This window comes from Dendrobium catenatum, unplaced genomic scaffold, assembly GCF_001605985.2.
Source record: "Dendrobium catenatum unplaced genomic scaffold, ASM160598v2 fragScaff_scaffold_390, whole genome shotgun sequence".
In the NCBI taxonomy this organism is placed as follows: domain Eukaryota; kingdom Viridiplantae; phylum Streptophyta; class Magnoliopsida; order Asparagales; family Orchidaceae; genus Dendrobium; species Dendrobium catenatum.
Window position 1 is genome coordinate 2,759,982 of NW_021318852.1, and position 14,061 is coordinate 2,774,042.

The window sequence follows — 14,061 nt, forward strand, 5'->3', positions numbered from 1 at the left end:
GTTAATTATTTTTTAGAATAGTTTTGATTGTTGAGTCTTTGTAAGATTGGGTGGTCAATTAATCTGAAATTTCTTGTATCTAGTCATACCTCATCAAACGTTTTTTTTTTGTCCAGTCTACTTCAGCTTAAAATTTCTTGTGTCTTTCAGATTGTGGAGTTCATTTCTATTTTGTTCACATTAGGAAGCAAAGATGCTGAGAAGGAACTTATTCGTCTAGGAGCTTTGAGACATGCTCTAGACTTATTTTTTGAGTAAGTGGCTTTAATATCCTACCTGTTGCTCCTCTTGTGCGACAGCACAACTAATCACCCCACAGAATCACATTTCTGTATGATTTCCCTTATTTTCTCTGTTTTTAACATTTCATGGCATGTAGGTACCCTTTTAATAACTTTTTACATCACAAAGTGGAGAGTATCATAGTTTCCTGTTTAGAAAGTAAAAAAGCTTCACTTGTGGAGCATGTTCTGCATGAGTGTGACATTGTTGGTAAAATTCTTCAAGTTGAAAAGCAGCCTGCACTACAAATAGATTGCAACAAGGTAGCTTTTCTTTAATAATTGCATCTTTTTAGTATCCCAATAGAAAAGATGAATGAAAACTTGTACTAATTAATATTTCGTGTGGTCACAACTCTTTACACGTAGCCAACAGTATTGGCACAAGGAAGATCACCTCCAAGGATTGGGAATATTGGACATCTGACACGCATAGCTAACAAACTTGTTCAGGAAGCAAACAATTATGGAATAATACAGAAACATCTGCAGGTTAATCAGCATATTAAGTAAAATCCTTGTCACAGCATCTTTTATTTTCATGGCGATTTATGAGCTGCTTGTTGTACATGAGAATGCTTTTGTTCGGTAACTATTGCACTATATATATATCATCGATGCCAGCCATTTTCTATATTTATTGGAGTTCAGTACAAAACATTATCCTACACCTTTCCTTGTTTGGTTTTGATCAGCATATTTTGCTATATAAAGTCAAACTAGGTCGTGTTATGTACTCTTTCTATTTAGGGGGTTTTTGGGTATCTTAACCAGATCTCTCCACAATTTCTCTGTGATTTAGATCATAATGTTGCCCCGCTTTCTATTACATTCCTCATATACCCGTTTTTCCATTATAAACTAGTAGTATATTAAGTTATAAGCATAATTTATGATTGTGGCATTTCCTAAAGAATTACAACCTTTTTTTTTGTCATATAGATCTTTTATCATTATGATCTTTTTCATATTGGAGTGTGCATTTCTAGATTCTGATTGTACGCGAACTGTGTTGTCCTTGTGTTGAAAAAATGACGTAGTTTTGTTTTTAACAGGAAAACAGTGAATGGGTTGATTGGCATGCGAAGGTCCTTGTTAAACGAAACTCAGTGGAGAATGTTTGCAATTGGGCTTGTGGGTAGGCTACATGATTTTCTTGTATTGCAATTTTCAATTTTTAGCTCTTGAATTTTTAATTTTCTTGTTATAGTCTTTTTCGTGAAGATTTGTTAGAGATAATTGCTTAAAGTGCCTGCTTAATTATTATTTTGCATGAAAACATTTAGGAAAGCATTTTGAAGAAATTGAAAGGATTTCATGTATCCATTAGTTTAGAAACATGTGCACATTTTTTTCACTTAATCGAGTCATTTCAATACTGTTATTGATGATTGTCATTATCCTTATCCGAACGATGTAGGTTTAGCTTTATGAATTCTCCTTCTTTATTTGTTTGATGAGGGCTGCACATGGTGTTCAACCTATTCCTTCATTTTTTTTAATTCTTCTTCTTGCAAAATTGAACCATCTTTACTATTTTGAGAGCTACACGGTGTTACACCTATCCATTTTAGTGAAGCGGTAACAACCCTTTAACAGTACATGTACGTGCCCAAATGCTCGAACATCCATTTTTCACTTCCAATAAATTCTAATCCATGTGCCCCTTTTATATAATCATTTATTAAGCTGCTTGTTTCCCACATGTGCATCTTAACTCTTCTTTTGACTATTAGTTGCTTCTTTATCGACCAACATTTAAAATTTATTTGGCACAGTTGATTTATTTGGAGTTTTATAAAATTTAACTTTTAATCTTCATAATCTTCTATTAAAACATATGACTTTTAAAAGCAATTCATCATTTTCATCGCCAAATCTTAACTCTTGAAATAATATATTTTCTTATGAGCATTCTTTTGCCTAGTAGTTCAAAGATTCTCTAACTGTCAAATCAAAGCATAACTTAATTTTCTAATAGTATTTTTATTAATATTAGCAATCACATTAAGTCACACCACCATAAGTAATATAAAAAATATATAAAGGTTTAAAATTGCACCATTGGGTTTTGTGGTGTTATCTTTCATAAAAAGAGGTTTAAGCCTCATACTTAAATTATTAAATTAAGAAAAGATATGAAATAATAAGTAACATACTAATATTTAAGGAAGATGTTAAGGTAAAATCATAAGAAGTCCAAGTAAGATTATTAAAAATTGCTCAAGATTATAAATAATATTGAATAAATAATCTCTTCCACTTTTAGATCAACATAAATAAGTAGTTTAAGGTCATAATCTATAAATTTAAAACTCCCTCACACTCTCTTCACTTGGAGGGTTTTCACTACAATCATTATTATAGTTAATTTTTTTTCTCCTATCTCATATTAAAAATAAAAAATGGTTTTCAAACAACAAGAGGATAGGCGTTGGAGGAGAAGCTATGGCGTTGCGACAGGATCTCATGCAGACATGAGGGTCTTGCTGCATGCAGTGATAAGCTTGAGGTCGTGCGATTTTTCTTAAGTTGAATTTGTTTTATTTATAATAAATTGGCTTATATATATATATATATATATTAGAAATTTAAATTTACTTAAATCTTAATTTTTGATGTTTCTTCAAAATTGCATTGAAGAGTTCATTAAAGTGCACCTCACCCCAAGTGAGGTCTATGCCTCGTTTTTTTTTAAATTGCGTCGGGTCAACCGTTGGTTCGGGCCTCTAATTGTGTGAATTTAAACCAATATATGCTCTTAAAACTGATATTAATGTAATCCTTTTATAATTGGAAACTCTTGGTTACACCCACATTGATTTTTTATACTTTTCAATGCTCCATCACGCTTGCACATATCTTTAATTGTTTCATCATAATTTCAACTCACATTTTTTTTAACTCAATACACACAAACTTAGTTCGACTGATACTTGGTTATATCTTTTCTTAAGATTAATAAAAATAATGTGATGCTGTTTTATAACCTAGGGATTAACCTCATGTAAGCATGGTTTTTGTTATGCATAAGCCTTAAGTGTAAACTGACGCCTCATGGCATCTAATATTTTTGCCCAACCCAGCTTATTATCAGTATGCAGTCATTGATGCTGTTTTATACCTGACATCCATATATAATTCAGTATGAAATAAACTTTCATTAAGTAAGCATAAACCCCTTCACATGCAGTTGACAGAAACCTTGTGCATTTTAGGTTTGCTTATGTTTGATAAATACCAATGACCGTTTATTTTTTCATTAAACTCTGAAATGTTGATTTTGTATGTTTTTCCTAGTGAAATGAGACCTTTTTTGATGGGGCTACTTTCTAAAACTCGTCTATTGTCATGCTCCTCGCCTTTCTTCTTAGGTTATTGATCATTATTTCCATCATGGAAAAAATTTAGTTGGCTCCAATGACAGGCTCTAGATTGATTTTGCAGAATTATCATTTAAAAGGTGAAGTATAAATAGGATAATGCCTTCTCAGATTTTCAAATTATTGTAATTTTCTGTAAATTCATTTTTTTCTATTGCTTTCTGACACTCATAGTGCCAATAATTATAATTTTTCCGAAGTCAAATCTTAAGATTTATATATCCTGCTCGTCATTATACGGCTTTGCTTTATTTTTGTTCAAGATCATTGTTGACCTGCAAGATAAAAAAAAAAAAAAAAACAAAATCGCTTATCTGCCCTCTGCCGAAGCCATCCCGCATGTCACACGTTCGCACGAAGAGGCCATGCCGATGTCGCTTCTTCGCACGACCAGCTCACGTCGATAAAAAGGCAACAGAACGAGGCCTTCGGTCTCGGCCCTCTCTCTCGCACTCGTTTCTTCCTCTCGCGCGCTTCTCCGTTGTTGTTCGGCTTTGTGGCTTCACAGGAGGTGTAGAGATTGCCGGGGTCGCTACTTCGGTTCTTCGTAGATGTTCCACTCCGCTCCTTCGCGGTCGCCCGACGTCGTCCCTTCGACGACTTCCCCTTCCGATCGGATCGGAAGTCAGGACATTTGATAGCAGGCGACTACGGGAGCTCGCGGCTGTGATGGCAACTTTCTCCCTTTCAATTGCTTCTCTGACTCCTTCGTAGACGTTCGGCTTCGCTCTCCAAGGACTTTCCCTTTCTTGTTGGGTCGGAAATCCCGACATTTTGATCGGAAGCAAGAACGGGAGCACGCTTCTCCGGCTCCCCCTTGGCTGTTCGACTATGCCCCCTCCGACGGCGTCCCTTCCTGTGGACCGGAAGTCACAACATATTGATCGGAAGCAACGGCAAACCGCCCATACACGCTTTTTTCTAGCGTGGTGGGAAGGGAACCCAGTGCGACACCTACGACGAGGTAGGTGAGCGACCCCTCGGCCCCAAAATCCTGCCCTCGGCGTGTGTGACGAGCCGGCTAACCACCTATACACGATTTTCTTAGCGTGGTAGGAGGGAATCCGGTGCGACTCATACGACGAGGCAGGTAAGCCTGGTGTACGCTTTTCTTAGCATGACTAGGACAACTCTTAAGTACCCGTACACGACTCTGTACATGCGGGGAAACAACTGCTTTTCTCTTGTAACAGATACCTGTAGAAGACTCATACACGCTTTTCTTAACGTGCTGGGGACATATTTTACGGCCGCGGTGTCCTCGTATGAGGGCACCTATCGTACATGTTTTTCTCTAGCGTGACGGGAGGTACAATTTTCCGTAGTTTTTCCCTAAACAGGGGTGACGTCGGGAGGTTGCCGAAATTTCTGGTAAATGTAAGACTGCATTTGGACCTGATTTGAACTCCAAATAACAAGGATTTTGACTTAAATGAGCATGAGCAGTGGAGTTATGGACCTGAACTTGAGCAAAATTTAAATGATGAATAAAATGTCAAACCCAAATAAAATAAGTTCAAACTGAAGCCAAATTCAAATTAATTTGAACATGAAATTGAACCTGCAAAGACTTTAGAATACTTTGAACAAGCACTTGAACATGTACTCTGAACACAAAACTGGAACAAGATGTAAAGAACAAGAACTTTGATGTGGCGTGGCACATACGCACTGGACTTGCAAGTGAACTTGCATATTAAACTCAAACTAAATTCAAACTTGATATGAACAATAAAGATCCTTAGCTTTCAAGAATAACAAGGGACTCAAGGGACTTGAATTTGAATGGAGTACAAAGAGCTGAATTCATAACAACATACAAGACTTTAGTGAAATTGAACTTGAATAAAGTAAATCAATACAAAGAACTCAAATGAATGTGGTTAAGATGCGTCAAGTACAAACACCAGTGAGTTATTGTACAAAGGATATTGCAACATCCTCATAACCAACATCGAAGTACAAGCAGGCACACTACGAGACTTCGATGCGTATAAGCAAAGAATGTAGTGGACTCCTACAACAGTCTCTATAAGATCAGGTGCATCATACCTGCAAGAACAACAAATGGTTGTAGAATGCATGTGTGTCCTATACACGCTATTGAGATCTCCAACACAAGTAACATTGCCTGTAGATTGAGATGGCAATACTACCACTCGATAGTGGAAGACCTGTCCCTACAAACAAGTGCAATCATCATCGCCCACCTGAGAGGCTGAGATTGGTGAAAGGTGGATATGATGCAGGAACAATGGCTCCTCTGAACACCTCCAGGAAGTCGCTGTGAATACAGCGGGCCCCCGTAAATACACACGAGCTGCTTGTGGATAACAACAGTGGGTAATCATAAGTACAACGAACCATTGTGGACACAAGTGCAGATATCACCATCAACAGCGGTGATTAAAATGCTGCAAAGTATGTCGGGTATGAAGACAACTCGATGTACGAAAAAGGACACCTTCTGGAAGAATTGAAGAGATGTTTGAGCAAATTCGAACTAAACTTCCTAGTGTTCCAAAATTTCTTCTTGGTCTTGTACTTAGGAAGAAAACAATTCTTGCATCTACAAACACCGAAAATAACAAGTCTACTATATTAAAGATCTTGAAAAGAGTTCTTTTCAAGGCAGTGGTCACTGATTTCAAAGTCTAGAAAGACCTCCCGGTGAATGAGAAAAGGGAGTCTGTATCAGAACAATAAAATATCTCGTGAAATTCAGGTGACAACGCTATGATTCACCTATATCCAGAAGCAGGAGATTAATTAGTGCACTACAATTTACCTGCTAAATCATGCAAAAAGTGCACGACAGTTTACCTGTATAAAGCAACAAATAACTCAATCCATAAGCTGCTACAACACGCCACTGGATCTGCAACATTCATACAAGATGACAGTAGACGTTTAAAAATATTGCAAAATACCCTCACACGTGCACCGTAGTTTGTATACACATAGGTACATAAGGGGTAAGTACAATTACAAACACCCGCATGGGCCCCGACGAGCGTGATGTATTCATACACGTGACGTCTAGGGATGTTCCACGGGTCAATAAATTTGAACATGATCTTCCTAAACATGTAAATAGGAGTCGACAATGTTCAACAAATAACTATAAAATGCCGCCAAAACACCCGCATGGGCCCCGATGAGCGTGTTATGGGCACACACGTGACGTCTAGAGATGCTTCACAGGTCAATAAGTGAATTCAAGTTCGAACCCGATCCTTCTATGCGGATCAATAGGAGTCGACATGGTTTGAATCATCAAATAAATATACGGTTGCGGCGACCTATATATTTGTCTTAATACATTTATATTAGGCCTTCAAGGCCTATAATAATATGAATTCACTAATAAAAACATAAAGCTATGAATCTCGATCCACTATCGGCAAGTTGATAGGGTCGATAAGGTTCAAGCTACAAATGGAAATGACCCCAAATATCTCGATGATGGCCGTGTTGAATGCAAATCTCAATAGGAGGGATTCACAAATATTTTCAAATTCCATCCAATTGCCCGAAAATCCAAAACTCCACAAGTTCTGAAATCCAAAGATCATCCAAATCTCAAATTCCAAAAATATTTAAAATTAAAATAATCCATCGAACACTTAAAGCAAAATCCATCCACACTCCGCAATAATTTACCGGGGTGAACAAATTAAAAACTACTTCAGCTCACAAAGAGCTAATGCCTAGTCGAAAATATTACTAGGATCCATTCTCAAACAATCACCTGCCAGTAAGGACGTGGTATGTGTCCTCTAACCGGCGGTTTTGCCGCCAAATGACATCGCAGGATAAACGGTTATGACTTGGGGCCCTCTGAACCGAGTGATTTTACCGCCAAATGGCACCATGAAATACCAGTTATAGCCAGAGCCAATACGCTCCTTAGTGGCATCAAATCCTTGAGATATGAATCAATATGTAATCGATAGGGCATAAAGCCCCTTTTTAGCTAAGGTGGATTAAATTTGTCCCCTTAGACAAACACACCTCAGGTCTATAAGGTCCCCTTGGACGAAGCAACCCATGGCTGCGATTCTGTCAGGTTGGGTCGACTACCTCCTCTGACTAAGTAGACCAGGGATCACGATGGCCCGGGACGACAAAACCATGGGATCTTGATCGGGTCCATCATCAATTCCCACACCATCCGTTTTAAGTGCAAGATGGTGAAAATTTCTATTTTAAATATCAAACCTTGAACCTCCAACATCCAATTTTCCATTATCATATGCTCATGCTGTTACTATATGCCAGATACTATGTATTTCTACGTTTCTGATTGACGACTAGCCTTAATCGAAAGTTCTCTCTCGTGATCGGGAGGGGTAATTAACTATAGGGGCTTGCGCCTATAAGGAACTAGAACTCAGATCATAAAGTCCTCGCAAAATATGGGCGAAATCTCTGGGTAGTGTCTTATCTATAAATCCATATGCCTTCCAAAATTTACCCCGGAACTTAATCCGTTAAAACTCCCCCCGAAAAAAAGCAATAGCTGGCGGAGGCCGGGGCCGAATTTTCGGAGCCCACAATCATAATGTTAATTACCTTTTTAAGAAATGTTTGTGTTCTTTTTAAAATTCAATATACTCTAAAGCTGTAAAATTTCCATTAGGGTAGGAGGCATTTATTTTGGACATAGATGGAGCTAAATATGAACCTATTTATATTTATGCCGGCACATCTGATTGGGGCCATTGACTTTTCCCTGAAATAATTGATATATCGTTGATGCTAAGTGCTAGTTTTAGCATCATTAATTTTTTTAGAACTTATCTATATTCACATGTCACACTTGCTTTTTATAGATTAGTTGATACCATCTGCTTTTTCTTACGGCTATATATATTATTTGGTACTACATATGCTTGTACATTCTACCTAGAATATCTGCGTGATTGCCATTTATATCAAAATATACCAGGGTCGGCTTAGCCTTTTTGATAAGTTTGTCTAGAAAATTTCATGTTTTCGTAAATATGACTTTGGTTTCTTGAACTTGCATTTTTTTATACTTTTCCTGGTCCTTGCGGCTTTCTGTGTGGTTAGTGCCGCTTTTATCCTGGGTCTCATCCTTTCATCTATTTACCGGCTCAGTTTTTTCTCTTATGCCCATCATTAGATATTAAATCTGATTTATTAAACCGTTTTTGAAGGCGTCCAAGTTCTTTGCATGATCGAGTAAGGGATAGTGATGATGAAGACTTGAGAGATAGAGATGACTATGATGTGGCAACATTGGCTAGTAACTTGAGCCAGGCATTTCGGTACAATATATATGACAATGATGTCATTGAAGAGGTACGCATAAGTTGTTCAAACGGCATTCATTGAAGCCAACTTTCATACACTTATTTATTTAACTCATCTTTTTGCGGTGGCAATGGTTCAGTTTTTGTATTTGCTTTATTCTTTAAATTGCCCTAAACACTTTTTTTTGTTTGACATGAACATCATAATAGACAAATTCTGCAGGGTAGTTTGCTTGAAGTGGTTCATCTTTTTTTGTTGCAGTTTAAATTCAAATAATCAATATTAGTTAGCTAATTATTTTGCCATTTTGGTGTCTATGTTCTTTTTAATAGCTATTATCTTTTAATTTGTTATGGGTTTTTAGTTATTATATGCAATCTTAATGTGCAAGAAACAGTGAACTAGTTTATTTTACTAGGGGTTTCCTCTTTTTGTTTAAAATTTTTCTGATTTATTTTCTAGCTTAAGTGTGATTACCTTTCTATTAAGTATTAACCATGGAAAACATGTCTTTTTTTGGCAAAATACATGGGCATGAGATGGCCTGTTATGGCGAGCCATGAGTAGATTTGCTGGACTTTGTCCTAGATCGATGGCTGTATCATTATTTTAGTAGATTTGTTTTATCTTTCTTATCTTGGTTGTAACTAGTCTTGTTAGTTCTAGTGTCACTGAGCATTATTAGTATTCTCATTAGTGTTATAGACATTTGCTAATTAGAACACTGTTTTACAAAGACGGTGTCTTGGTGATACAAATGATGATTGATATTGATCAAGTAATTGGAATTGAATCTTTCCATGGATGGTTTCCCCTTCTCCCTTGTGCCAGAGATGGGTCTTCCCTCCCCCATTTTATATCTCCTCTTTCTCAATATCTTTTTCTACTGTGCTCCCCGCATCCACTCTTGCTCTTTTTCTCCCTAGCTAAGGTTCATTCTTCCTCTTTCCGTTTTGTTCTCAGCTGTCCTCTGTTTCTCTTCAATTTGTTCTTTTTTCATTTCTTCCACTTACTTCTATAACTTAGCCAAGAGATTACCATAAGGCCCCGTTGATGCTGCATTCATTTGAGAATCGTGGTGACACCCACTTTTTCAATAAAATGAGAGGAAACTTCTCCCGTAAGTTATATTTCATTTTTTTTGCATGTTTTGAATTTTGTTGAAATTATTTTTCTTACATTATATACTTCAATCCGATCATTTTGATATGTAGATGTATATAATTATATATAAACAATACAACGGCAATTGATTATATAATTATCTATCATTTCAATTAAAATTTATAAGTTTTTAATTAAAAATAGTGTAGTAAAGCTTACTATATTATAGCTATCAAACTTCTCCTGAATTTTCTCTAAGGCGGCAGCAGCTGAGGAGCTTTTGGATGGCGGTGGACTTAAGGGGGAATTTAATTAAGTAAATATATATGGGGAAGAAGGAGGTGGACTGGAGCTGGGTGGCCGAACAGAGAATTGGGAAATTCTGTTCGGGTATTATGGCAGCTGGAGAAAAATAGAGAAAGCAGCTGGAGAAAAATAGAGAAAGGGCTAGGGAAAGAAAAAGGAGGAAGAAAGAAAAAGTCAAGGTAAAGAATTTTTGGACATTTTTTTACGAATCAATTGTGGTTCGTGTTATGGGAATTAAAATGTTTGTTGAGGGAAAGCATTTTGAGATAAAAGATTATTTAAGTTCAACTTATGTTAAATCAAATTATTGAATTGGAAAGCATTATAAGTCAATGAAATCTTTATTTTTATGTTGTTTATGAAAGATCTAGGCTTCTGTTAAAGAAAAATAAGGAAATCCATCTCTAGGAGGATTTTATTATACCGTTGCTATACTAAACTAATAATATAATAGCTGAATGGTTCATAGGACTAAAGTTTGCACATGTTACGATTTCCTTAACCTATTATAATTGCATGTATAAAAATTTCTGCATATTGAGCAGGTTAAAGATATCCAAAGAATATCAAGCATATGATACGCCTTGAAGACAAAATCAACAAAAAAAAGATAGTAAAACAACATAAATTGAGAAACGATGGCTAATTTTTGTAATAAAACTTCAACACCAAAATAAGATACAATTATCTACTATTAGAAGGGTAGATCGTCTCTCCCACTTGACCTAGACGCCGATAGGAAGCCTTCAAGAAAACTAAAAAAAAAAAACTACTACAAACTCTTCAAACAAAACATGAAAAATAAACCCTAGAATCAACCCTAAATAAGCTCCCTAATTCCCCCCAAAAATAGTCCCCTTAATTAATTTCCCTCTCTTTCTCTATTTCAAAATTAGAACTCTTTCCTTTCTTATTTCCCTCCTTATTTCCTTTCATAGCATATTTAACTAAATCTTTGTTGGGCCCCACAAGGGGGGCTGAACCTGCTGCATTTTCCCATGTAACAATATTCCCCTCCTCAAAATCTACCTCGTCCTCAAGGTGGGAAGGTAAAAAACTGTCTTCTAATTGTCTCGTATAGCTCCCATGCGGCGTCATGCTGGGGCACATCCTTCCACTTGATTAGCACCTCTCGTGCCCCATTCTCTCCTCTGCGCACCCCCGTTACTTCCAGAGATTCCAAAATAACCTCCATGTCCTTAGTCAAAGTTGGAATTACCGTGACGGTAGTTGCTCTCCTATCGCTTTCCTTAACTGTGAGACATGAAATACTGGGTGGAAAGCTGACAAGGGTGGTAGTATTAAGCGATAGGCTACTGCTCCAATGCGCTCCAAGCTCTCATAAGGTCTAAAGTATCGTGGGGATAACTTTTCATTCCTCCTAGCTAGTATTTTTTGCCTTTAGGGCTTCAATTTTAGGTAAACCATATCTCTGAGCTTAAAATTTACCCCTCTTGTATGTTCATTAGCCTACTGATAGAAAGTAGCCACCAAAATAAGGAAAACATGCAAAAATTCATAGAAAAATAGCAAGAATGAGCAGATTTTGATGAAAAGCTGTAGGGAAATTCCACAAACAACACTTGAAATTCACTAATAATTGAAAAGAAACACTCCGATACAATGAATCTTCAATTCAAGAGGAAGATTCCACTCTCCAAACTCTAGCTCAAGCTTAGAGCCCCAAAATCAAACACAAGAGATCTCAAATTTCAGCTCAAATTCAAGATAACCCTAACCCTAGTCAAAAGGAGAATACTTAAAGCACAATACAATTATTTAATCCATAATCCCTAAATAGCTCTCCACATTTGAATTTTCCCTTATAAACCCAAGCTCCTATTAATGCTTGGGCTCCACCCATGCGTTTCCCTCCCTTCCCCTAGGGCTCGCCTCCCATAGCAAACTGGTCCAGGAGGGACCGGTTCAGGTTGAGCCCTAACATTATTCTTCTCCCAAAGACTCACCTTGTCCTCAAGGTGAAATGAGAGAAATTGATGCTTCACCCTCTCATATGGTTCCCAAGTAGCGTCAAAGTTAGGAATGCCCTTCATTTAATAATAACTTCTTTGTTCCCCTCTTTATCAAACCGCACCCCTTTTAGCTCCAGTGGTTCATGGATCACTTCCAATTCCTTTGTCAAAGTTGCTGGTAAATCTACACTAACTGCATGCTCCCTAAGAGCTCTCCTCAACTATGACACATGAAAGACTGGATGTATGGTGGCAGATGGGGGTAATTTCAAATGGTATGCCACTGTTCCAATCTTATCCAATATCTCGTAGGGGCCAAATTACTTCGGGGAGAATGTCTCATTTCTTCTATTGGCCACTGTCTTCTGTCTTTAAGGCCGCAGTTTTAAGAACACATTCTTCCCCACTTCAAACTGGATGTCTCTCCTATGTGTATATGCCTGCTTCTTCATGATATGCTATGCCCTCAACAGATGTTTCTTTAAATCCTCCAACACCCTATCCCTTTCCTCCAAGTACTGCTATACTGAGGAAACTGATATGCTTCATTTCCCAAATTGTACTAAGTGTGGGGTCTCTCTTCCATACAGGACTTTGAAAGGGGTCATCTGAGACGCTGAGTATTATGAGGTATTGTACTAATATTCGGCCCAGGCTAACCATTTGGTCTACATCCGTGGTGTTTCTGAAGAAAAGCACCTCAAGTAAGTCTCTAGGCTCTTTGTTGGCAACCTCTGTTTGTCCTTTCATCTGCGGGTGGTAAGCAGTGCTTATCTTGAGAACTGTTCCATGTATCCTATACAACTCCTTTCAAAACTGGCTGAGAAACACCTTGTCTCAATCAGAAACTATCGATTCAAGAATCCCATGCAGTCTAACCACCTCCCAGATAAATGTTGTTGCCACTGTCACTGCGGTGTAGCGGTGTCGTAAGTGGATGAAATATGCATACTTACTCAGCTTGTTCACCACTACCATAAGGAATATGAATCCCTCCGATCGTGGTAGGTCATCTATTAAATCCATAGACACTTCTCTTGATAATATAAAAGACATAAAAATACTGAAAAATACTCAAAAGACACTTTTTATAATAAAAGATAACTTACAAACTTTTGACTCTTACAAACGACGCAATAAAGACAAACACCTAAAGTTGCATTTCTTTGAGAAGAAGGATACAGATGGGGTGGTCACTTGCGGCGAGAAGAAAGAGGTTAGAAGCCAAGACGAAGGGTGGAGAAGCTCGCAAGCCTTCCTAGAAGAAGAGAAGAAGAAGTGGACAAAGCTCTCAAGCTTTTCCAAAAAACCCTCAGGTTTTCTTACTCCAAAAATAACATTTTTTCACCTCCTAAAACACCCACAAACATCTTCTATATATAGGCATGAGAAGGAATACAAACAACCACTAAAACAGTACAAAATCCCATAAAAACTGCAGTAGAAAAACTGCATAGAAAACAGGGAAAACTCTTGGAATTCCCCCCCAAACAACCACCAAATCAGTCCCCAAAAACAGTCCAAAAACTGCAGCAAATGGAAGGCCAACAACCACATAACACTAGTTCCCAAATGGCACAGCAAACAGAGAAGAAAAGCATTGGGAACCAAGCAGCAAAGCCGCAGGAAACAAGGGGAAAAGGCACGGGAAACAACCAGCCAGCACAGGAAACCAAAAGCAAATCGTGGGAACCAAGGGGCCATGGCACGGGAAAGCTTCCAGCACAGAAAACC

At 37.6% G+C, this 14,061-nt stretch overlaps 1 protein-coding gene across 2 annotated transcripts in view; it reads left to right on the top strand.

Annotated features, from left to right (window-relative positions):
• Positions 1-14,061, top strand: part of LOC110104976 (serine/threonine-protein phosphatase 6 regulatory subunit 3-like) — a 46,088-nt gene that overhangs the window by 26,415 nt on the left and 5,612 nt on the right. For both annotated transcript variants that reach the window (XM_020834300.2, XM_028693973.1), the window contains 5 exons: positions 151-254; positions 380-545; positions 651-773; positions 1,337-1,419; positions 8,848-8,992. In XM_020834300.2, coding sequence (XP_020689959.1) covers positions 151-254; positions 380-545; positions 651-773; positions 1,337-1,419; positions 8,848-8,992 — 621 coding nt within the window. The remainder of the gene's footprint in view (positions 1-150; positions 255-379; positions 546-650; positions 774-1,336; positions 1,420-8,847; positions 8,993-14,061) is intronic.